General features: G+C 50.3%; 1 protein-coding gene across 4 annotated transcripts in view; it reads right to left on the reverse strand.

Moving 5' to 3' along the window:
* The window catches only part of ATP11C (ATPase phospholipid transporting 11C (ATP11C blood group)), a 59,001-nt gene extending 35,673 nt beyond the window's left edge, over positions 1 to 23,328 (reverse strand). For all 4 annotated transcript variants that reach the window (XM_087749076.1, XM_087749077.1, XM_087749074.1 and 1 more), the window contains exons 1-3: positions 23,143 to 23,328; positions 4,228 to 4,347; positions 2,276 to 2,365 (exon numbers count right to left, since the gene is read on the reverse strand). In XM_087749076.1, the coding sequence (XP_087605202.1) occupies positions 2,276 to 2,365; positions 4,228 to 4,347; positions 23,143 to 23,169 (237 nt within the window). In that variant the 5' untranslated portion in view covers positions 23,170 to 23,328. The remainder of the gene's footprint in view (positions 1 to 2,275; positions 2,366 to 4,227; positions 4,348 to 23,142) is intronic.
* Positions 23,329 to 25,946: the final 2,618 nt, after the last annotated feature.

The raw sequence follows: 25,946 nt of genomic DNA on the forward strand, positions 1-25,946 counted from the left end.
CACACAAATGCTGTATTATAGATGTATGAACACAAATATTAGATGAAGTCCCCAGAATAACTCATTTATGTATTTGGAGATTGCACTCCCTGCGCATCCCGTGGCTGGATACTGCTCTTCCCCCTTCACAGCTGGTGGAAAGCCAAGGGACACAGAAGCAAGATGCCAGAACATCAAAGGCAGGCTCCTTTGAAGCTATTTTTGAGCTGGTTTAGGACTTCAACAGCTTAATTTGGATCCACTTAAAAGTGACAAAATCCTCCTGTTACTTAATAGTTTCTTCCTAACTCATTGTTTCGGAGACTGAAGACCACAGTCCAGAAGTCATCTCCGTCAATCAAAAGGGACATTTTTCATTCCTGGCACCTCCTAAATTAGCTTACTGCCATCAGCTTGGTCTGCCTACAAACATACTCGGATTATGCTTACTCCAGGCCAGCGGTTTCCACCAGTTTACTTGCAGTTTCCTTTGAGTGTTGCAATAGATGAACCAAAGAAACAGCTATTTGTATCCCTGTTAGTGCACTAATGGGTGTTTTATGTTTAATGCATGTACTTTCTCTTCCTCTCTCTAAAACAAGAGCTGAATTTGGAGTCTCAGAGTAACATACATTTTGATAAAGGGTTTCAGCAGCAGGTAGAGCAGATGCACCAGGCAATTCCCCAAGCACTGTGATACTTCGCTCCTAATGCAGCATGTAGGGCAATTCTATTAAAGAAATTTAAAGACAAGCACCAACGCTTAAGCTATAGATGCCATTTATCAAGGTATAACCCCAGATATTTTAAATGAATGGAGTTGCCCTGAGTGCTTTTCTAAGGCAAGTGACATCTCCAGAACAACGAGCACCCGGGGCCAGTCAGTTACTCTATAGGGCAGCAAGTGTATTAGTGCTGTCAGGTTGCTTTTTGTTCAGTTGGGTTTGTTTTATCTCTAATAGAGCATGAGGTTTGCTTCCTTATTTTAGAGGTGATCACAGAACAAAAACAAGGAGGAATAGCAAGGTTCTTTTCTCACCTGCATACCAACGTGCCTAAAATGGGTAAGCAGCTAAACCGCAACCAGTTTTTTAAGTATAATCAAGAACATCCCATATTCTTCATGGCCAGAGGGTCAATAGATAAAATGTAATATCGCGTCACTAAATGGCCGACTACACAAAAAGGACATCCCGACTCCGGGGCATCGCTGCAGTTCAAGGCAAATTACAAATTCACTCTGACAAAATGGAACAACGCCAGTGAAATCAAGCGGTGGAGAAGAGCCAGCTGATGTCAGGGTAAATTGGCCTTTCATGTAACACTGCCAGGAGGAGCCATCCTCGGCCGTTATCCTGGGATCCCCCGTTTCTGCGGCAGCCACTGAAATGACTGTAACCCATAGCTCTTTAAAGGACAAAATATTTTAGGCATTCGTCTTTTGAACATGCAGCCTAGAAGAGAGTGATACCCCAGACCTGAACCACCAAAACGCTGGAAAAGTCATCTAAAAGCAGGCTGTTTGCAGTGGCTGCATAGCGCCATTTAACTTGCTGGGGTAGAGTTTTTGACGCCTATTTTTGGCCCTAGAGCAGGTTGTCTGCTGAGCCCCAGGCCTGAGTACAGGATTTAAAAGGTAACTGCACTGCGATGATTCTCCCAAACTCCCTTTGCCCCAGTGCGTTTGGACAGCCTGCTTTTCTTCTGGGCTGACAGAACAGAAAATGACGATTCAGGTTTTCTCAGGTTTTGCTCCTTAACCAAAGCCACAAAGCAGAGCAGAAAAAGTTTGTCCACGTATAAAATTTGCTATTTTGTCTATGTAGTGCAGCTTCCTGAAGCTTCACATTCCCAAAGCTCATGCTATGCATTTTCTGAATTTTACTGAGTACAGCCTCTCTCTCCTGCTTGTCTTGAAACTCACTATAACTAAGATATACACATATCATATAACTTGGGAAAATATATAGTTATGCAGCAGAAGTAATAAAGATGACAAAAAACTAGATCTTAATTCTGTAGCATCAAATGTATTTTCACCGGTTGACTGATCTTAATGGTTAAAGAGTTAAGATGTTTTTTTTAATTATCTCAGCAGTCATTCAAACATCTCAGGCCCAAATATTTTAATTGTTATTATGCCTTGAACGGTGTGCCAGAATTATAACATAGCTCCCAGTTAAAAAAAGACCCAAACACTTACAAGCACCAGAGTCAGTTTTGTACCTCAATTCTTGTTCAAGCTGTACTTACCATCAGTAGGTGATTAAAATCCACCCTTGGCAGTAGCTCTTACCTGCACGAGGAAGATGATGAGGAAGTAGAAGTTGGCAATTCTTCTAAACTGCTCAAAAAGGTTCTTCGGGAGGAAGTTCCAGAGGGTGTACTGCGGGGAGAGAGGGGGGCTGACAAACAGACCGAGGCACGGGGCCGACGGGGGACTTGAGCTACAAAATGGGAAATATCTGCGCAAAATAGGAAAGGAGTTTTCCCTTTAACCCGGTGAGGAGCATCGCAGCGAGCTCTGAGCAGCCCTGGTGCGCGCCAGGCAAAGGTCGAGGTCCCTGCTTTAAAACCAGGAGCACGGTGCAGCTGGATGCCGAGATGCCACTGAGCTCCTGCTGCAGCTTCCAGCACCGGCTCTCTCTGCTGGTTCATTAAACAGCTAGAAGTGTCTCTCAGTTATGTGGGTTTTGTTTGTTTGCTTCAAAGTAGGCAACTATTTCTCTTTCATCAAAATAACCCAAACCGCACAGTTGGAGATGGTGAAGGGTAAAAGAAGATAAAAACAACAGGATCTGTTTCAGCAAACAACTTCTAGATAGGCGTTTGTAGAGACATGATTTCATGAACAGGTAATGCACAGTGCAGAGATTTCTTTTTTCCAAACAAATTTCAAAAACCATCTTAGAGTTGCTCTTCTGTTAAAAAAAGAAGCCATGTTGCCCATACAAATTTGTTATTAGGTTGTGCTTCGTTATCATTTTAAGAAGGCTGCTGAATCACTTGCTTTGGAAGACACGCAGAATTTAAGAACAACATGGAAAATAATGGGTCCCATATCTGATCTTTCAGTCTGCCTCGAATAAACAAAGAATAATAAGCAGCCAAGTCTCAAGACCAATGTCCACTTAATTATAAAACCAGACTGGTCAGGTAAGAAGACTCCATGCCTAGCAAATATAAATGGAAAAAAAAGAGCAAGGACACAACATTCAAAAGTAAATCGGGGCAGAATTCAAATTAGTACTAAAACAAACCATTTTGTCAGAGAGGGAACTGAAACAGGGGAAGGTGTCCTCTCTGAAGGACCCTCTTGCCTGCCAGGGAAACGTCAATGGGAACGCTACATGAATTAAACATGGTTAGACTTAAAACTTTTCCCCGATATAAACTCAGGCAGCTCAGAGACATAAAAACAAATAAGATCCAAGCTGTATAAGAAGGGAGAGGGAAAAATCCCCTTACAGCTCAAGTACAGTAAAACTGAAGCCTAACTGTATGCTGAGCATCACAAATCCTAAGCAACGTAATACGTATCCAGCTGTGTTGACAATATGGGATGCCACTTGTTTGATATTTTACTCGAATTGGCTTCAAATCTTTTGAAATAGCTTCATGAATGTCATGGCAAAAAGCTAAGCAGAAGGCAGACGGGTGTCATCACAGTTTTCCACCATAAACAAAAGCTGCATTAATACCATATGAATGTTTCCCCTTTCATCCAACGGGATAAACAGAGCATGGTTATTTTCGTCCTATCTCAAGAAAGAAAAAACCCACTGAACAAAACAAAAAAAAAATAGGGGAATAATATTTTTCTGTCCATTTATAAAATAATCCCCACTCCTTTTTGCTAATCTTAGTTGCTGTCATCTCATGCTGTATTACACTTACCCTGTCCTTTCTCCACGACGGGAATGCCAGAAGACATTAAAAAACCACCTCACCCCAAAAAACTCACAAAACTGACGTGTCCATGTGCTTTGCTCTCATCCAGCCTAGAAGAAAGGAACTTGTACACAACCCCACTGGGACTGATAAGAAGAAAAAAAGACTAATGGAGAGACTGGAGCTGTGGTGTAAGGTATGTACCAGGCTGCTCTACTTGCAAAGGGACCTTGACATCCATCCTTGAGGAATTCAGAGTTTCTCAATGTCAAAAACAACCATCAAATAAAATCAGGGTGAATACACGAGCAGGGAATACATGCACACGATACACCCGCAGGAGCGGAGCAAGCTCACCTTGGAGGAGACGATCCTGTTGTCGCAGAACTTCTGTGCCACGTACGCATCTGTTTCCGAAACCGGACGGTGTCCGACCACCACAGTGCGTGTACCGACCCGTTTCTCTTCCCCAGCACACTGTCGGGGCAACCAGGAAAGGGAAAAATTAGCTCTTAGCTCAAAAAAAGTCAAGTATTTGTATTAATAGCTTCCAGCTTCTGAATGCACCATGCTGTTCATTGGAAATAAGGAAGTTGGAACCTCAAAAATTCACTTTTCTGCCCCAGCAAAAGCAAGGAGAACGAAGACGCGCACATAAGGTCATTTAGCAAAATCAAGGCAACACTGAGCCTGCAACCTAGGGTCCCCACCGCCACTCAGCCACTGACCCCCCAGGACCACAGCCCGTCCCACACCCCACCAGGACAGGCCACCGTTCATGTCCACCGCGCTCCTGCCCTACACAGGATGGCTGCTGCCTGTACTTGCAGCCTGTGCCCATCTGCCAGGCAACGTTTCCTTCTTGAAGGAGAATATATCTTTATCAAGCACTTCAAGTCATTAGGAACATAATTAATCTTCTACACATCTCTTCCTAGTCCCAACCTGGAGAGTCCTTCAGCCTTGGGTTTCTACAGCAGCTCCAGGCTTTACCGCAGGAGCCCATGGAGGACGATGGAAACTGCACCCTCCTTTACACTTGCTCTCCCTGTCAAACCCGCAAGCCCATCCAAAATGCCTCACCACAATACTGGTGCATGCAGACCTGGGATTTAGCTTTAAAACAAAAAACTATACTTCTGTATACCTTTGTACTCCTTGTTCTGTATACCTCTGTACTTCCTGCAGATGTGGTGCTTAGGGACATGGTTTAGTGGTGGACTTGGCAGTGCTAGGTTAACACTTGGACTTGATGATCTTAAAAGTCTTTTCCAACCTAAACGATTCTATGATTCTGCTATTTTAAAATCTGAGATAAAACCAGAAATAATGAAGCAGACAGTTTCACATCACAAACTCCTCAAAATGACACGCGGGGTGCTGGGGATGCCAGCTTGTCTTGCTGGGGGTTTATTTTAAAGCAGAATGAGATGTCACCAGTGAATGATAACCTGGTGTCACGGGAGCTTGACGACAGCCCCTCTGCTCCACAGCAGCCAGGGGAAGGATGAGGGGGATTGCAGCAGAATAAACTCAAACAGAGGGGAAGCAGAGCAGCTCTGCAGGAGGAGAGCATCCTTTGCACAAAGCCGCAAGAGATACTTGCGACCAGCAACACAGGGCTCTAGCACAGACCCAGCCATCGCCATGGCCCTTGCAGGCTTCCCTGGGGAGGTCATCATACCCAGCAAATTAAAGACAGATCCTCCCAATCCAATGGAGAGCCTGTTAAAATAACACATAGTAAGCAAGGTAGCTGAATATACTGAAAGTAACAGTGCTCTTCTAATTAAATGTAACTCTTAAATACCAAATTTCCAACCTCCTATAACTTCATTTAAAAAACACTTGCAAACTTGTGACAAGGCAGAGGCGATGCAGGTCCCTGCCAGTGCCTGCAGCCCTCGGGAAGGCTCTCGGGCGAACGGGGCAACACCACGGGCTCCGTTTCCAGCTCCAGGCTGCCCAGCACATGCAAGGTCCTCGCTGGATCAGAAAAGCCTATTCGCGAAAGAAACAAAACTGTGCAATAGTTTAAAAATCAGCTTTTTGTTCTGTCCAAGTTCCATGTTGCATATAACAGTGTCCCTGACACAGATGCTTGCAGCCAAGGGAGGAGACCTGGCTGGCACGAGGAAATGTTTTGCAAGGTTGAACTTCAAATTATAAAGTGGATTTAAAATGCCCACTAAGAGGAGATGGAGTGGGGAAAAAAAGGGTGTTCTTAGGCCAGGCTAAGGTTTTCTTAGAGTTAAGGTTTTGGATTTTAAAACATGAGAAAGGAAAACATTTGTCACTGTTCATGGTTCAAGGGCATTAACAGGCAGCAGGGCTGCTAAAACACCAGTGGATACTGTTCATACTCCGCTTAGTCTTATTAATCCTCAACCCTAGAGCTTGTTTGCTTTAAAACCCCACCAGGGCAGGTGCCAAAAATACCAAATTGCTATCCTGTGTCAGCTGCCCGGCAGGGCGGATGGTCCTGGCATGCCCTGGGTCCGGCTCAGCATCCCAGTTGTCCGAAGGGCCCGCCGCAGGCAGCTTGTCAAGCTGCAAGTAAAACCCAGGTAGAGAAAAGGTGCTTTGAAAACAACCACACTAAGACAGCAAGGCCTGGGATTAACTGCTGCTTAGGGAAAGTGTTAAAAAAAAAAATTAAAAAATCAAAATCTAAGCCAATCCAATTCATGTACCTGGAGCAGCAGCAACTGAATGGATCCTGTTGGACCAGGAGCAGGGTCTGCCCAAAGGAAGCGGCAGCTCTTCCTTCCCCCTGCTCCCTACCCATGTCTGCAGCATCTTCCATTAACAAAGTGTTTTTACACCATGCCTAAACCCGGTTTGGCGTGCTGACTGCTCTCACTCCCCAAACACAGATCGGGCAGGCAGACACTCCCAGCTAGGGAATGCCACCACCCTGGCACGGGCTGACTGCCCTCCCAGCCTCATCATCACCGCCTGCAGCGGCAAACAGCACATCTTCTGCACGAGAAACTAGACCCAAAAAAGATTCCCTGATGTATCTGCTGCATTATGGAGGTGGCAGCTGCAGGCCTCATCAACCTGCACCCCGGGAGCAAGAGGCAGCACCAGGGAGCAGAGATAGACTGTCCCCAAGCCTGAAGTCCCCATCACATCCCCTGGCAGGAGCCGGAGCCGGGTGTGCCCGGCCAGCATCCCTCCAGCACGGGAAGGAAAGGAGAGCTTCCCTGTCCACACTGCCGGCAGAGCGGTGGGAAGGAGCAGGGGTGAGGGTTTGCCAAACACACGCATTGGCACAGAAGCGACAAAGCTCTGGTTAAAACACTCCTGGAAAAATATACACAAGTATTTACTCTGCAAGACTATCCGTAGTCAGCCATGGAAAAGCTGGAGCATGTGATGCCCCAGAGCAGAAGAGAACCCAAATCCCAGGTGTGGTGTGTTAGCTGAGCCCCACCAAGTTATCACCACCAACTCCTAGGTGGGCTTTCACCCCTCAACTCCCCTTCAGTTATTTATTTGAAGCATCTCCTACAAAGATGATGGCAATCCCCTCCACGATGCATCAGAGCCCTCTGCGGTGGCAGCACAGGGAGAAGTCCTCGCTTTGGGGTCTAACCAGACTCCCACCGCTCCCAGCGTTTCGTTTCCCCTTCCCCTGCCCACCCCACAGCGTCACACCATCACGCAGCCACGCTTCACGCCACATCTCTCCGCTTTTTCCACCTCCCAGCAACTGAGCACGCACCGCAACGCCACCCGTGGCGAGAGGCATTGGCTCAGCTTGGCAATTAAAAGCTCTTATTTTGACAAGCCCATCTCAAACAGCTCACCAGGTTGCTAATAGATTGCTAAATCTTAGTAACGGCTCTCAACGGAGACTTACAAGGAGATTTAGGGAGTAACTGTCAGGCTTTAGGGAAAATTATAAAATATGCAATTAGCAGGGACAGGATTTAGATGACTTTTCCCGACCACCTTTCATCAAAAATTTTAATTCTGATAAAAAAAAGAAAATATTACTTAGATACAATTCAAACAAGCTGCTTCGTTGCCTGGTGGGGTTTTATAAAGCTTGTGCTACAGGGTGCAGGAGTCAGCTGATGCAAGCAAAAGCTAGAGCTGCTTCTGCTGTTTAGAGCTGCACATGCCAAAAGGATTAAAGAAAATAAACAATTGCATCCTCCCTGTATGCACTTTATCACCTCCCTCTGCCCGAGGCATGGTGTTTGCAGGAGTGCTGGGAAAACCAGAGCTATCCACAGGGATTAGCGGTGCCAGACTGCCCACGGCCTCGGGACCGCACGGTGGGAAGCTGCTCTGCATCCTCTCACCGAGCCATGAGGATCTGGGGATGCTGGTAGGTGACCCCCAGTCCCCTCTCTGCCGTAGCGTGCCCCAGCGACCCAGAAGGGCTCCCCGCAGCTGGCAGACACAAAGCAGCACCCCGGGGGACACCGCACACCCCGGGAATCGAGAGGAGGGAGAGAAGGAGGTATTTTTGGGAAGAACCACTATCCTGTTTGCATCACTTGAAGACCAGCCGCAAAGACGGGGGTCTCTCCTGCAACGTTTCAAGCTTCAGTTCAGGGCTCCTGCTCCACTCCCCCAGCGTCTAACCAAGCCCATCAGCGAGTCTACCTCTCAGCAGGGCATCCAAACCAGATTTCTCCTGAAGGAGCTCAGCTGGAAGCCGACAGTCAAACACAAATCATAGGAGATAAAGATGAGGCTAGCGAAGCTGTTCTGCCAGGAACATCCTTCCGAGTTGGCAGCTCACTATCTACGTTCGCTTCCCACCTCGGGCAGGACCAGGCTGCAGTAATAAATAACCGCATCGTCGCCACCGATGCGGGCACGCACGCTCTGCTGCACGCACAGCAGGGCAAAGTGCTGCTGCTGCAGCACAGCCTTCCTCGTGCCACGGAGAAATTCAGACACAGAACGTATTTCTGTTAAATATTTTGATGTAAATCAACCTTCCTGTACTTTCAACTTTGTATAAAGCCCACTTACTGCGAGAAGCAGCAGTTCTGAATAGAAGGCGTTAGGGATAATGGCTATTTTCTTACATTGTCCAAATTCAAAAAGCCCATTTACACACATCAATATGCCCATGGAAAGTCAGCTGAGGCTTGGCATTTTGCTACAAACTTGCCTTTGAGGAGTTAGGAACAGGTACGATTTGAAGGCATCAGACCAGGGCTAAAAAAGTCCATGGATACAACTAATGACACAACATCATTTATGACTTTAAGCTGGTGGAGCATTACGTAGAGACGGCAGAGTTATGTTTGCAGCCCACAGCACTGCCCAAGTTCAGGCAAGCCTCCCTTCTTGCCTCTTCCCCTCTCCGTCGGTGCCCTTCTCCCATGAAGAGGTCCTGCCCCAGCACAACAGCTCCCGCCTGCCTCCCGGGGAGGCTCCTCTTCACCTGCCCTCACGAATTTCTGGGAATCCATCACAGCACCATGTACAGAACCCAGCCGGCACTTGATAAAAGTTGCAAGCCTGGATAAAAATTAGCAAGCCTGGGTAAAAATTAACGGAGTTAGAGTTCAACAGGAGAGGTGAGCCTGTGCTCTGCAGCCACCGTTGACAAGGAGCCACTCTAAGCGGGCTACTTCTAGGGCAGCTGCAAAACAGTGTTTAATTATATCCCCCATATGGAAAACAAGCGTCCGTGCTACCTGCTGGCCCCGTTTCCAGAAAAAAATAGTGGCAAGAAAAAAAAAAAACAATCCACCATTTGATATACTATAGTTTCAGAAAGCATCTGAACCAGAACTAGCTAACTAAAGGAAACTCTTTTCATGTTTGCTGAAGATACCTTCAAGCCACAAAGTAAACAAAAATAACTCATAGAAAAAAAGATCTAATAAAAACCACAGGCATTTAAAAAAAGTCATCTGCTAAAACCGGAGATAATTATACAGTACAAGTACAAAGCTCAAACATTTGAATGAAATCACAGCTTATATTAAATATATGCAGAAGAAAGATTAAATCACATTACTTAGCTTAGATCTCATGAATAGTTTAAAGTCTAACCACTCCTGTATTGTTCCACTTATCTTAAAAGTAGTAGAGAAGATGACCTCATTTACAAAAAAAGCCAACAAAAATAACACCACCTCCCAACACAGCCTGTTCTAGCTCCCGTTTCATTTAGCCTCAGAAGAACCAAGAAAAACACATCCACAATTTTAAAAAGCCTCCGTAAATTTACCATAACCTCCCCAAACCGTCTGGCAGTCTCGGAAAGTTGCTCAGCACACCGACCTCATTGCCCAACCGATATATTTTTTAATTGAAATTTTTCTTGCCAATTTTTCTATTACTCTTTGTCCTTAGTCATTTCTATGCAAGTACAAGCAATGATTTGAGAAAACCTTTAATAATTTAGCAGCTCAGACTATGCTTACCCACACCGACCACATTTTTAGGTAGATCTCCTGATTTATAAAGAGAACTCCATCGATCGGGATCAACTCCACCGCTCTCCCCTACGCCTGCGGCAAAGGGTCAATAACATGCACAGTCCTCGGGGGAAAAAAACCAACCAAACAACATTGCATTTAAAATCCGAAGAGCCCATAGGTCCAAGAGACAGGGCTGAAGGTGAGCACAGCTCTGAGCTCATTTCCCACCGGAGGGGACTTTTGCTGCTCAACCCTAAGCAGAAGAGGGAAAGCAAAAGGTTGAAATTTAAACCAGTATCCCTTCTCCTCCGTTGAGGCTGAAGCTCCTACTGATATTTCAAGCAGAGCGAGAACAGTATCACCAAGGAGTGACCGCCGGGGGCAAGCCGGCTCCGGCCGAGGCGAGGGGGGCAGCAGGGGGTAACCACGAGAGCCCCCAGATCAAGCAGAACAACAAGCAAGAGCAAAAGAGAAGCCATAGGAAAAGGACCAATACTTTTTTTTTTAACCATGGTCAACACATGATGGGGCTGAACATCCAGTCCCTGGTCCCTGTTGGGGATGACAAAGCAGCGGATGATGTGCTCTAGCAGGGCATCATCGACCCCGATCGCACCATCCTTAATGCAAGTCGAGGTGTGTCCGGTGATGCAAGGGGCCCCGGCCAGAGCCTGTCCCCGTGTCCCAAGGACGCGCTGCCTCACCGCACGGGCTTGCAGGAAGGTCACCTTCACCAAGGACGACGGACTGGAAAACAGCAGGGCCCAACCAGGCCGAGTTTCCTGGAAAAGCTGACTTAGCCAATAAAGCCACTGATGAAAGCAGAGAGAGACACGGCGGGGCAGGGAGAACAGGGGAAAGGGCTACCTGAAAGATTTAAGAAGGGTGGAGAGAGGAAATACAAGGGTTTTTTTTCCCCAGATAATAAATTTACAGGAGGGCCCAGCACTCTCACAGACTCGGGGAGCGCTGCACACAGGGGTGACAGCTAAAAAGAGCTTTTTTGCTGTGGGGTTTGGTCGGTTGTTTTTCTTTTTCCATCTGAGGGCAGCCTAGCCACAAATCACGCAGTACTGCATCTTCCCAGCAAACATGCCACATCGTCCCTAATCACAGCTTCAGTCCAGCAGCGCTTTGCAGAAAATCAGGTTCACATATGATGCAGAAAGCCAAACCCAGGCCGAAGCCAGCAGATACCAATTGGGATAGCATTACTTCAGTGCTGTTGTTTTGGGGAAAATCTGTTGCTCCTGTTCAAACATAACCACCGACCTTTGGAAGTTTTCAGGATCTCGGCTCTTTTTCCCTGCCCTGTTGGCAGCCGGGGTTATGAAACCATCGCTCCCTCTTGAAATGCAGGCAGCATATTTTTTTATTTTTGGCAGTCCAAAAGAAAAAGTCCGACCAGCATGCTGCCAGCATATCAAATACAGGCTCATAGGAACACTTCAGACTCGAGAACAGAAAAAGGACTCTGAATAAGAGCCCAAATGTTTTGCAGAGGTCACAAAGCAAATACAACGAGGTCTTCCCGTCTTCAAACCTCTTCCTCCCTCCTTTCCCCAGCTCAAGCTGTGCACATATGTCTGCTCATTGGCAGCTATTTTAGCAGGGCAGCAAGCTCTTCAGAGCAGTGATTTGCCCTGGCAAAAACTAAAGTTAGAGCAAACTGGAAAAAAACCCTTCAAGTTTGCAATTGTCAATGCTTGCATCAGCCACCAAAGCTATAATTTGTTGGTTTTTCCGTTGTTTTCTGGTCCTCAGAAAGCCTGAGCTCTTCAGTTACGGAAACAAAAAAAAAAAAACATAAATACTATGTTATGCATCCCAGCTTGGCCAGACATTACTCTGACCTCTGCCACCTAAAGACATTTTGCCCCTTTCTAAGTTTTCCCAGCATTTCGGAGGCGGGCTGCCAGCTGACCAGCAAGGAGCCCATTTCCCAGAGCAGTTTCTCCCCTTTCCTCCCAGGAAGCAAGCCCGGAGGCAGAGGCTGCAGATCCCCTGCCAGGGTGTACATCACCAGCAATCCAGCAGCAAGGGCTGGTACCCAGGCCTGCCCAGCCCGCTTCCCCCCAGGTCAAGGTTATCCCCCAGGGAAGCTGTCCTATTTCCCACAAAACAGCCACCAGGAGGGATGGGAGGGCAATCCAGGCCGCAGGGGGTGGCCAAGTCCCACAGCGGCATTGCGGGGTAGCTGAGCCCCGCACCAGCATCGTGGGGTGCCCTCAGCCCCTGCAATGGGCACCCGAGGTCCAAGGTCCCAGCCCCCCGACGCTGCTCGCTCATGCTGGTTCAGATTAAGTTTTTCCACTCCAAAAAAATAAAAGCTGTGGTTTTTTAAACCTCCCCTTGCTGCACTGCAGAGAAATGTTTCCACAGAAGTGGCAGGAGATAAAAGGGGGAAGAGAGGGAGAAATCACCTACTTCACCCCTTGCTCCACAGCCAAAATCAGCTCCGCATGCGCCAGACCCCATTCAGAGAGTATTTTCTTCTCCAGACACTACAGCAACCAACAGATTTATCCTTGGGGCTGCAGGCACAGTTACACTAAGATACTGGACCAGCGCAATCCACCCAGTCAGGAGAGAAACCCTCAACATGTGGCCTAGAATAGTTTCTCCTCAGGAAATCCTTTTGGCTTCTGTTCCCGCCAGGCTGGGTAAAGTAGCTGCAGCAAAGCACTCACTGCCCGGGGCTGACCAAGCACGCACACTGAGCACAGCAGCCGAGTTTTCCAGCGGGAGGGAATTCCACTTATCCACAGAGACCTGGAGATGAGGTCTGAGGTGGCCCTGGGATGCCAGGCTCGGTGTACGAAGGGTTTCGGTGTGGTCCATCCCAGCACCATCAGCTGCAGAAGCGAGCCCATCCTGTGCAGGAGAACAGGGCAGCGTCCCGGGAGATGACTCACGGCCATTCCCATCCCACTGCCTTCCCTAGACGACCACTGGGATAAGGGCGTTCCTGCTCTCTCAGTTACCAAGACAAGCACCTTCACCCAAGGTTTCCTCTCTCTGCACATCTGATCTTCCCACCCTGCACTTACCGGAATGGTACTTGTCAAGTGGAAAGTCCCACTTCCATCCATGCAACTGCACTGGAAGAAACCGCCCTGCGGAAATCAGGCGCTCCACGATATTAATTTGGCTGATACAAGTTCAACAGCCCTCTGGCCATTGCAGCTAATTTTACTGTGTCCCCTCCCTGAGCAAACATTTATAAGAAAAGGTGAGCTGGAAGGAAGAAAAAAAAAAACACAAAACAAAACACGCCGCCACCTTCCACAACTCAGAGTCAACAAAACCAGCATGCAGAACACCACCCTGCAAGCCAAATAAAAAAAAAAAAAACAAAAAACAAACCACCCAACCAATATTGCATTTTAAGCTTGGCTTTGCAGCCCCTGTAAGAGCAGGGCTGCTGCCAAGTGGGTGCCCCTGGAACAGCCCGAGCCCCCCCAGCCCCGAGCAGCGCTCAGGACCTCACGTCACCCCTGATCCCAACAGCCAGCAGCCGTTTGGTTTTGTGCGAACGCTGGGGAGGAATTACACAGAAATCTTAATAAAAGATGGCAGGGCTGCTCATGAATTCTTTGGGTTTTTTTTCCCCTACATTTAATTTCCCGGCAGTGGGATTTCCCCCCCCCCCCCCTTTAAGCCAATTGAGACTCAGACGATGGAGCACAGCGTCCCTGCAGTCTAACGGTACTTAATTTTTATTACTGCTGAAAAGATCTTGGATTGCAATACCAAAGAAATGCTTCAGATTGTCTAGTCTTGCCTGTTGCACATCTTACTCAGCTTTTCTAGATCCTGCACTGTACAAGAAAAATAAGATCCTTCTGTTTTGCAAATCAGTGCATTTGCCACATTCTTGCAAACAAATTACATCTACCAAGTGTTTTTCACTTTAATAGTCTTACAAAATCTTATTAAGGTGTACAGCATACTTTACAATAGGCCAGATGTAAAGACCGCTTGCTGACCCTCTGAAAATACACAGCTAGAAATTACCAAGCCCTCCACATACCACCCTATGAGAGCAAGGCTGGGGCCAGCCCAAGGGCCCTTTCACCCATAGGTCCTGCAAAATTCAGCTGGAATCCCAGAGCAAAAAGCCCACAGCAAAGCATTGCTCATCCAAGGCCACAAAAAAAAGGCTAACAGGAATCTTGTTCAAGTTGTGAACAAAAATAATGAGGTCGATTTGCTCCCAAAATACCCGGCTATGATAGCCTCGCAGGTGCTTACCCCTCCTTTCTGCTGCAGGAGGAAAACAAAAAGCCCTTTACAAACAGCCAGATCAAAAATAAGTGCATTAAGCTTTCATTAAGGAGAACAGGACAAATGCCTCTAAACTACAAACGCTATCAGTTACGGCTGGATGTCAAGAGCAGACATGCTTTTAGACTAAATTGGTTTCGGCTGGAATTCCATCTCAAACAAAATGACTGAAGTTTTGGGGAAAAATGACTGGAGTCAGCACGATGCCACAGGTGCCCGAGAGAGAGATGGACTAAAAAAAAAGATTTTTACAGAGTGTTGGTTCTGAGCAGCGTCCGTGGCAGTGAGCATCCCTATGAGAGCATGAAAAACGACGGAGGGGAGGGAAAGCAGAACCCAGGACTGCTTCCCTTCCACCAGCGAGCCCCCCGCGAGGGCATGGCCGGCTCCTCTCCCCATCCAGCCGCTGCGGGTGTGCGGCTCGATACCCAAATGCACTTTACAGCCATCAAAGCGGCACCTTGTGCCAACCACCGGCTGGCAGCCCCCCGGATTTTGGCTAAGCCCGAGAAAGAGCCCAGAAGCAAAAATAAATATATATATTTAATGCATCTATAGATATTGCATATATGCATATTTAATGTGTATATATTGCATACATGTATATTTAATGTACACATATATATATATTGAAGTCATTGCGGCCTCTGGGCAGAACAGGCTTTTCCTGACCCAGCAGCTGAGCCGCTGCCAGACAGGAGCCAGGCGAGGGCAGGGGCTGGAGGAGACCTTTTAAAACAGTAGCTTCACCATTTCCCCAGGCTACAAGTTAGTAAATTAAGCTTTAAAATAGCTTGCCACTTACTGCCCATCCCCTGCGGCCTACGGGCAGTACCGGCACTGCTCTCCTACTGCAAAAGGGTGATGGCAATCCACGTACCAGCTCCATGCACAAGTCTCGGGAGTCAAGTTTATTACAAAAAGCAAAAACTAACCCCCCAATTCAAATGTTAACCAATTCAGGCAAACACCAGTGAACAACCCGTTGGTTGGATGTTGGATAATTCAAAGCAAATCAGCAGAGTGCAGTGCGATGTTACACCGAAAGCAGCCGGGGCTGCCTCATGGTCGTAGAGCCAGCCTGCGGAAAGGGCGCAGGGAGTCACAGCAGAGCAAAACTACAGGGGAGAGATTATTCCATAATTAAAAAAAAAAAAATAGAAATGGCCTACAATCATCAGCAACATGAGCAGCAGTGTTCTCATTACCCATTTCCAACGAGCAGGGCACACTTTCCAACTGGCACGGTATCCCTAAAGGCAAGACACGGTCTGAGCACAGCACCCTTCGCTGATGTGTCCTTCACACGGCGCTCGCTGTAACAACCACCCAGCGGCGTGAGGCTCCTGAGCGGCAGCGGTTCATCACCAGCGGGCAGCAAACGGCCACAGCCCCGCACCCCGAGCTGCCGGGGGTCAGCCCCGCCTGCAGCCCAGCATCTGCACCGTCCCCACAGGTTAGAGAAAGCTGCAAATCTCAATAGGGAAAACACTAAAAAATCACTAAGCCTCAATATCGCTTGGCAATTAAAATAGAGAAAAAAAATGAAGACGCTGTCTACTTGCAAGAGATGAGGGAGACGGGGGGCAGAGGCTGAAGGTGAGCGGCAGGGTTCTCCCAGCGCCCACGCAGGGGTAGGCGTCACCTGCAGAGCTCAAAGCCCAGGTCTGGGTGCAGATCCGCTGGCTGGGCAGAGCACAGGCAGGCGAAGTCCACAGCACCCTGTGTATAGCACTGGCAAAACCTGCTCAGCAAAAACCAGCCCATCCTTCCCAACACCAGACCTCAGAGCAAGCACATAAATATTTCTGAGATGAGCAACGAGAAGCAGATTTCAGTCTAAACCCGTAGGCAAGGTATTTTCTCAGATCACCTCAGGACAGCCTGTCCTGGCGGAGGGCAAGAGCTGCAGCCCGCTCCCCACCGTAACCCAACCCACTCCCCGGGGCAGGGCTCGGCGGGGGACCTGGGGGACGCTTTTGGGCAGAAGGCCACCGAAGCGACCAGCCCAGCCGCGCAATAGAGCCTCCGGCCTCAGCACCCGCTTCCTACGCACAACTAAATACAGGAAACCCCCTTGAAAAATCCCCCGAGCAAACATTTTTGGGGAAAGGCAAATGGCTTAACAGTGCACTCAGTCACCCCGTGTCCAAGTTTCCTGGAAAATTCACACTTCCCAGACACCCCAGCCGGGCCAGACAGCTCGGTGACTCCCTCACCCCTGCGATGCCAGCTCCTCCAGCGAGCAGATCTCGGCCGCAGGTATCACAAGGGATGTCCTTCTGCTTGGCCACCCCAGCGTTTGCTCAGCAAGGACGGCGGGTTGAAGTCCCCCAAGGAGACACAGAGTCCCACGCCCTGAGGAATTAGCAGCCAAAGGCTGTTTTATCTGTTGCACACTGTTGCAGATAAGAGATTCAAGCCTGGGTACTGTAGGAGGAAGACAGTCACAGGGACCCAACCTGCATTGCCAAAAACATGGTCACTGGCAGAACAACTCAGTTTGGTGTGAAGGTTTCTTCTGGCTGAGAGACTCTGGTAATGCTCTCCATCAGCTTCGCTTTTAACTAACACTTCAAAAAAATCTCTCGGCTAGAGAGGACATCAACTGTTACAGCCAGAAAGCAGCAGTTTTAATCGGAAGGGAAGTGCATAAACCAAAGGCAACAGGATGAAATTAAAGGCAACGCTGAAAAGCCTGCTATTAATAGATGGCCTGTTTGCTTTTACAGTTTTTATTGTTAAAAGCAAATTGCCAAGCCTTCAGCTGCAACTCAGTCAGTTCAGCTCCGAACCTTTCCCACACAGCCCAGACAATCATTATTATTCTTAGCAAAATACCAACTGGAGACAAAAAACGGTTTTGAGTGAGGAATAAAATACAGCCTCGAGATGCACGTTATTCTCCACAGAAAAGTTTCTGCACACCACAGGTTTAAGTGGCAGCACCACTTATCATTAACATTTGACCGGTGCTTTCCAGTCCCTCCTCACAGTGATTTCTAACCTCTCCAAACTTTAACTGCATGCGTGAATGTGCAGCTGCTTGTCCGAGGCTGGCCTTTTTTCGTTGTTTTGTTTGATTTTTATTTAGTTTTAGCCAAATGGTTGAGCTATTTCTGGGAATAAGGCTAGGGTTAGGAGACTGCTTTGCAATGTTAAAGAGAAACGGTTACAGGAATTTCAGAAACTCCTGTGTCCCCATTTTCTAGGGTAGGGGCATCGAAAAGGGATTTCAGCCCCGGGAAAGAGCCTTTCGCAGCTCCAGGTTCCCAATTTGAGCCTCCGCTGTCTTCTCTGTGGTCAAGCACAGGCTGCCCTGCGGCTGCTATAGGAGAACTGGCCCTGAGCGCACGAAACGCCTTATCACGTTAAATACACGTTACAAAATAAATTCCAGCAACTTTCATGAAAAATTAAAGTCGCCTCATTAAAATCCACGCTCTTTTGAAGTGTGGGATTTCTCCAAGCTGAGCTGCACCCAGTGTCACGGAGACACCCCAGCCCCAACCTGTGCTGCTTGGGGTTTTTTGTCATATTAATGAAAGCAAAATGCTTCTTGCAGAAGCTGGCAGTCAGGTACAAGGTATTTGACATGCAACTTCACTCCCAAGGTGTTAGCATGGCTGGATTGGGGAAAAAAAAAAGCAATTCTCAGGGCTTCCTCCTCCTACCTATGCTCTTCTTTCTTATGAGAATAGGAACTGCAGTCACACGCTGTAATGTTTGGTTCACACTCTCTAAAAAAAAAAAAAAAAAGCAAGTGTGAAAGAAAATCGCAGATGTGCTCTGTATCCCAAAATAGACTTTATTACACATTTGCTGCAAAAACTAAAGACGGGAGTGTAAATCAGCATCCTCCACCCCAGACATCTCCCACTACACGTACTCCAGCATCCCCGCGAGCCCGGCAGGGTCCGGGCGGGCAGCAGCCCGCAGTGCCCAGGGGCTCTCCCCATCCGACCCTGCCTCTCATCACCTACTCCCCATTGCCAACCGCAGGCACGGGGAATTTATTTCCCTTCTAAAGAGCGACTTCAGGCCATTTCTCATTTTCTGCCATTTGAATAGGTTTCAATGGGGGTATTTTCCTGCAGAGCACCAGGTAGGACCTGCCCCACAGGGCTCAGCATCACCACCCACCCCACTCCTTCCCAGGCTCGAATCATCTCCCCAGTCTCCAGCACACACCTCTCGAGTCAACACATGCCTTCTCCAAGGCCTTCCTCTTGCCTCTGGTCTTCCCCAAAGGGACCAGGCAGGGCTTTGGGGACACAAGGGGACAAACCGCCACACTCTGGTTCTGCTGATGCGGACGGCTCTGAGCATCCCGACTCAGACCCCCCTCCTCGGCAGCACCAGCCTTGCCCCCCGAGGTGTCTGGGGTTGGAGGGCACCAGGGTCAGGACCTTCAAAAAAATCCAAAGAGGCTTTTGCAAAACTACAGCAGAGCCCAAGTGGAGCCCCAAACCTCACACCAGGCACTGTTCGTGTGCACGTGAGCCCCCACCAGCAGGGTCAGGCTCCATCCCCCTGCCGCTTTGGGAAGGGTAAGGATTTGGCAAGGAAGTCTGTGGCACTCGCAAGGACTTTAAGGGGGGAAACCTTCCCTGCTGTCCGCAGAACACCAGTGGCACAGCGGGGGCAGGCGGGGGATGCCAAGCAAGCGTCGAAGCAGTGCCTGGGAAGCCTGGCTGGGGCAGCCCCCACAGGGGTGACAAGCCACTGGTGACACTAAAGCCCGGCTCGAGTGCCTGTCCCCTGCAACCCTGCCTCGTGGCGGTTTGCAAGCCATTTCTTTTAATTAAAGTGAGGCCCAGCGGAAAAGCTCCACGTGAAAGCAGCACCAAGCATGCAAATTAAGAGTAACGGTCGGTTATGAAGGCAGCTCCTCGGCTTTAGGGCAGCACAAATCAAACCCCCTTTGCTTCCTTAACGTCCCTCCGCTGCGCCGTGGGCGAGCCCGAGGCATTCCAGCGGGGACACCAAGGGACAGGTCCTGACCCCAGGGAGCGGACAACTCCCGGGCAGAGGAGGGTGGCAGAGGGTGAGGGACCCCACGCAGCCCCACAACCAACCCGGGGGTACCCCCATTGCTGGCAGCCACACAGCAGGGCAGGGACCCCAGGAGAAGCCCAGAAAGGGACCATCCTTACCAGCCTACAGCAAGGCAAAGGCGCTGAGGCACGACCCAGGGAGAAGCACTGCACCTGTGCCCATGAAGCATCTTTTGTCCCCTCAACATCAAGCAAATGTTCTCGAGCGCCAGCAGCTCAGGACCAGCCCAGCACTTGCCAAGCAGCAGGGATTTACCAGGGCGCAGGCTGCAAAGAGGATCAGGCCCCAAGGTATTTAATTAAAAGGGAATAACACAACTAAGGTCCTGTTGTTAGACACTGCACAAACACACAAAGTGAAGAATTCTACTCCCGATTAAGGACTGTTTGTTATTTTCTTACCCTGGATTTTACACAAGAACAGGAAAATAGCAGAGCGAGGACCTGTGCTAACTGCAGAGGCAAGAGACCCAGGCGGCAACGCCACGATGGGCGAGCACTGGCCCGCGGCTCAGCCAGCACTGGGCACCCCGAGAGGAAGGGGAGCACCCCGGGGTGCTTCCCCCACCCGGCCTCCCTGCGCTGTGAGCAGGGTGATGGCTCCAAGGGCTCACTTTCAGACCAGCCTTAAATAAAAGCAAACCAGGGGGGCAAACTGAAAACAACAGGGGCATCGGTAACTTTTCTTTCTGGATTTCTTACTTGGTTCTCACAACAGCCCAAATTGGCACCGGCCCCACAGCATCGCAGAGCTGTGGTGCATAGCTGTGGCCCAGAGGTACGGCTGTCTGCATGCTTCAGAAGAATACAGGAAAAGTAATTAAGGAAAAAAAGCACATTGATGCACGACACAGGGACCAACAATTCCAACTCCCAGGCATCTGCCAAGCGAGTTTGGAAGTGGGCAGCGCTCACCCTGCTCCTGCAAGGAGCCCAGCACCAGGAGCCAGACCCAAACCCTCCCCTGGCCACCAACAACATTTCCCTGTTCGACTCCCGCATCCTCCCCTCAACAGCCGTACAAGCAGCGTGAGACTCAGTAAGACTCCAATGCCAGACTCTGTTTCCAAAACAGAATTAAAGTTATATTTCAAGTTGACAGTATCTCCTAAAAGTGGATTAAGCGTGGCAATTCAATCTTGCCTCCCCGCAGCGATCCCAGCCTGACTCCCCTTTCAGCAGGGATGATTTCAGCGGTGTAAATTGAAGTTCAGAATCCAATTTGTTTCTGCAGAGAGCATCAGTCTGTACCCTGGGGTAGCAGAGCAGACCCACATACACCACTCTGCCCCTCTTGCTCTTTTTACCAGCCTGTTTTGTACCCTATCCAGGATAAAAAAGTTTATGGGAGGGAGAAACGGAGCCACGTAACAGTCATGTTGATAGGGCAAGGCACATTCATCACGCCTAAGCAGTGAAATACATCTGAAAACAGGATTTTTAATATCTGTTGGTATTTATCAGCCTCTGGCAAAGACCACAGAGTGGAGAGGTGACAGCATTTGTCCGAGTAGCCCTATGGGATCTTAAGTGTCAGATAATCCGCAGCCTTTAATAACTGCAGTAACTTTTCTGCAATGCCACTGCCACAAGATGAGCATCGCTTGAAGCCCCGTGCCACCCACACGGGACCGAGGGCAAGACGGCACCTTGGGGATACCTCTGTGGAAATGGCCGTGGGCTGTCCTCTCCTCCCACGGAGCAAGAGGGGGGACCAACCCAAACCCAGCCAGCTCCTGAGAGACCCGCAGGGCTGGGGACAGGGCAGAGCCGCAGCAGCGCGGCGGGTGGCAGGAGCTGCTATCTGCCCAAGGCCGGCGGGACACGCGCCACCTCCACCAGCCTGATAACACACACAGCTCCCTGCCGCTCAAACGCCGCTTGCAAAGCCAGTAGCTGGAAAAGCATCCAACGCCTCTCAGCCACACCACAGTCGCCCTGGTGCGCCCCAGACTCCCCAAGCAGAGTCATTCCTCTAACCAGAAAACGACCTCTAACCCTCCAAATATGTGCTGCAACAGTTCACCCCTGAACCATGCAGTTAGAAATACCTGGGTTCAGTGTTCAGGAGTGCTTCTTCTCCACTCTGGTGGGCATCATGCCCCAGCTGTGCTGCATGTCCCCTGCTTGTGCCAAGGGACCGCGAGAGGCGGCACGGAGCCGGTGCGGGACCACGGGGCAGCGCAGGGATCGCGATTCACGCGTGAAGATGCTGGAGCCGGAGCCTGGCCAGGCACCTCCGTGGGATCCCACAGCGCCGGTACCTGCTCACGGGAGGCGGACACCTACTTTTAGCCAAACTCACAGCTCCAGAAGAGATGCTTCATACCCCAAATGCCTCCTGATACACCTTACAAAAAGCCTCCTGATATACCTTAGGAAAAGCCTCCTGCAAGGGAGGGGTAGGAAGCACGTAACGCCAGGCAGAGCTAAATTCAAAGTCAGAAACTCAGGGCACTGAGATTAGATCTGATACATTTGTCCCCAGGGCTGCAAAACAATAGTTGCAGTAGGTGTGTTCTCTGCAAGGCTAACCCAAAGCCTTCAACAGCAATCCAACCCAAAACGCACAGACGGGAAAATGAACCATTTTTTTCCCCCCCCAGACCTGCTGCAGAGCTACCTCCAGACTTGAGAAGGAAATCAAGAGTCCCTTGTGCTGAAGGCCTGGGAATCCGGCACAAACAGCGCGCTGAAAACCAAAAGCAAGTAGGAAAATACACCTCTCGGACGTCCCGGCCTTGCGGGCAGCCGCAGGCAGAGCCCCTTATTCCGGCAGGTAACCGGGTGCCCCAGGTGCGGCGTGCCTCGGGAACCGGCTCCCGAACCTCCGAGGGCGCATACGCGGGACCAACAGCGTGTGCCCGCTCTTTAAACTCGAGGAACTTTGTTAACTACGCACTGCGCAATGAATGACACTGCTAAATAAACAGAAGCTCCCGAAATGATGTTAAAACACTGGCTTTACCACACTTGCTGTGGAAGAGGAAAGAATGAGTAATTACAGAGTTCAGGCCAAGCAATGAGGTCACGGTGAAATCTGTAAGTAGCTTATGTGGCACCGGGAGGGTTTTTAACGTATTTGGGGACACGAAGCGGGTGGGAAAGCGGCGGCAGCACCCTGACAGCTGCCCTGCTCCTCGCCTGGCCTGTACCCGCGCGATTTTGGGTGCGTGCTGCAGGGACCAGAAGTCCCCCTCCTCTAGGGTTTGGGGGGGGGGAACCAAAACCAAAAAACACCAAAATAAGGCTGGGGCTCTGAGAGCAAAGGCAACTTCTTGTGGGAGCCGCAGCGCGGGCAGGGCCCTACCCGAGAGGTTTCGCAAGGGAGGCAGCCGCCGCTGCGGCTCGGAGCCGGGCGGGAGCGCTGCGGCCGCGACCCCCGCCGCCGGGATGCGCCCCGTGTCCCCCCCGCACGCGACCCCCGCCCCGCAACAAACAAATCCAATAAAAGGGGGGGGGAAAAAAAAAAAAAAAAAAGAATAACAGCAGCGAACTTTCCCCCGCCCCGGCCCCGCACTCACCAGGCGGCTCAGGCTGCGGCGGAGCATCGCGGCGGCGCCCGGCCCCGCCGCCCTCACCGCCGCATCGCCCGGCTGGGCAGGGCTCGGCTCCTCGGCCGCCCGCCGGGCCCCGCCGCCCGCCTCGGCTGGGCTCGGCCCGGCCCGGCCGCGCTCGGCTGCCGGCGCTTCCCCCGCGCCCCCGCTTTTGTCCCGCCGCCGCCCGGGAGGCGGGCAGGGCCTGCCCCGGGGCAGGCTGGGAGCTGTAGTGCCGCGCCGCGGCCGGCGGGGGCGCCCACCGCGCCCGCCCGCGGGGAGAGCGGCCGCCGGCTGCCGCCGGAGGGAGAGGGCCGCCGCGGGCAGCGGTCCGGCGGGGCCGGGAGCAGCCGGGCCGGTGCGCGGCGCCAACGGGGCTGCACCGATGCGGGGGAAGGGCTGGAGAGGAGCATCATCCGCGCAGCCCCCAGAGCCCGCGGGTTAGACCCCTTCTGTCCGCGTCGCTGGAGCCACGGCCGTGGTTAGACACCGGCTACGCTTTTCCGTGTAATGCAGGAGCCCTCCCTCCCGTGTCACAGCCCTGCTCATCATCCCCCCGCACGAAAGCCCTGTCACTGCTCTGATGCTCAAGCAAATATCATCAACGCGTCTTGGAGCACTTTCCCCGAGTCATGACTGACCACGGAAGGCGCTCAGGGTCCCTTGGTGTTTTTCCCACTGCAAACCCCTCCCCGGAGAGCAGCCCTCGGGCACCGCCTTGGGTGGCTGAGCCTGCAGCAAGCCCAGCCTAATCCCTGGGGTGGTTTTACAGCACCTGAGCCCAGAACTGCCCAGCTTTCCCTGGCGCCTCCAGCCTTTGGCAGCACACAGGCCAACCCGCACCCTCTTCCCTCTGGGCTGGGCTAACGCGCGAGTGGAAACAACACTCATCTGAAATAGCTTCCTCGAGGGAGCATCTCCCTGGTCCTGAGGGCAGAGCACAAGAACATTTGGGTCCGTATAAGTCACCAAAATTGGGAGAGATGAGATGTAACCGAACAAAGTCTGCATTTTTCTATTATGTTTTTGACATTGGTATTGCCTGGCAATAAACCAGACGTTTCTGGAGCAAGATCCTCTGTAACAGCACAGGGCAGGGAGCTTTCCTGGTGCCGTCCCTTGCCGACAGCCCCGAGGACCTCCGGGAGCCGGCAGGCTGCTCGACCCCAGCGGCCAGGAGCCGCTGTCATTTCAGCAGCCCAAGTTGCTCCTATTTTAAAGCAGGCTTCTCCCTGGAAACTGAGCAAAACTCACCTTGCCGCACCACGACAGGACCCAGGGAGCAGCTGCGGGCTTCCACAGACCTGGAAAACACAGAGATTTTTCACTTGGCATTTTTAAAGCAAGAATAGTACCATATTGATTTTACTAAGGCTAAAACCGGTCACATTTGCTCTACTTCAGCACCAACTGGCAGTTTTACACAGTATGATACCTCTAAGCTCACACAGAAAGCCTGCCCTGGGCAGCATCAAAACAGCAGTCAGGTGTTGGACAGGCAGGAGCCCACCGGGTAGGTTTTTTTTAACCCCAGTTATCCCAGAGCAGCAGTGGGTGGGTCAGTGAAGGCTCCCACATCCCCGCTGAGCAAGGCAGCGCTCCCAAAGGCACAGCCAGCACTCATCTGAATCCCAAGCACAACCTTTCCACTGCTCTCCGTGCAGCTGTGCTGTTACTTACCTTTCTGCACAAAAGCCTAACCACAACAGAGGAAACCAGAAAACAATGCTAGGCAGTTCTGAACGCATTTAAAAATAATGAATGGAAATTGTTCAACACCTTAATATAATGCCTAACCAGCCTAGCTCTAGACTTCCCTCCCCCACAAAGCAGTGACAAAGAACTAAACTTAGATCAACACTATCCTGAAGCTTTTGCACTGCTTTTTTGATACTTTTCTGATGTTTTTTCTAGCCTGTTTGTGTTGGCTAGAAGAGGAAGCTGTTCTCGGGCATTTTTCCTGTTGCAGGGCTCTGCAGTGGGTGTTGAACAGACCTGTGATGCCTGCTGAACCACCAGCTTTTGGGCCAGGCACCTACGTATTTCCAAAGGCCAAGGCAGCCTGGCTTACCCAGCCCATAGAAAAAAAGCTATATTCTTTAATATAGTCCTAAAGGTACAATTAATTCTCCTCTTTCACCCGCTTTAACTGGTAAGAAGGGAAGTTGGTCTCGCCAGCAGAAGAGAGGATCCATGCAGCTACGCTTCTCTTTACGATTCCCACGCTGTACAAATTGCAGCTCCTATCCAGTTTAGTTTGAAATGCTGCTGCCTTGATTTTTAAAAAAAGTTTGCTGAAGTTCAAACTAAAATGCAAGATTTCGGCCACAATATGGAATTAAGCATTAGATAGGTAATTATCTTTAATGTATGGGCAACAGTGGCTGAGGTGTCAGAGAGAGACCCTCTTCCCGGGAGCTCCCAGACGAAGCAAGTCCAAGCAAGTCAGCGCAGCTGGGAAGCAGGTACAGGCGAGCATTCGGTCTCCCACACTCAGCCAGAGCAGAAGCACAGTCTCCTGCCATGGACCAGGCTGCTTCAACCCATCTGTCTCCCTACTTTCCCTGCACAGCCAAAGGCATGATTTCACTGGAGAAATCAAGGCAAACGCCACCCCCCCTTTTGCTGCTGACACTGGGGCCTCGAGGCAGCGAAACCCCTATCTCAGCAGAAACCATCCCCACAGAGGGGAAGCAAAATAACCCTGACAGGGCTTTTTCACACCCTGAAACAGCCTGTGCAATTCAGCTGCTGATTTGGTAGCAATGGTATCGGGTCTTTTACAAGGGAAT

Source organism: Nipponia nippon, unplaced genomic scaffold (assembly GCF_047370975.1).
Source record: "Nipponia nippon isolate SJK-2023a ecotype South Korea unplaced genomic scaffold, ASM4737097v1 scaffold_12, whole genome shotgun sequence".
Classification (NCBI taxonomy): domain Eukaryota; kingdom Metazoa; phylum Chordata; class Aves; order Pelecaniformes; family Threskiornithidae; genus Nipponia; species Nipponia nippon.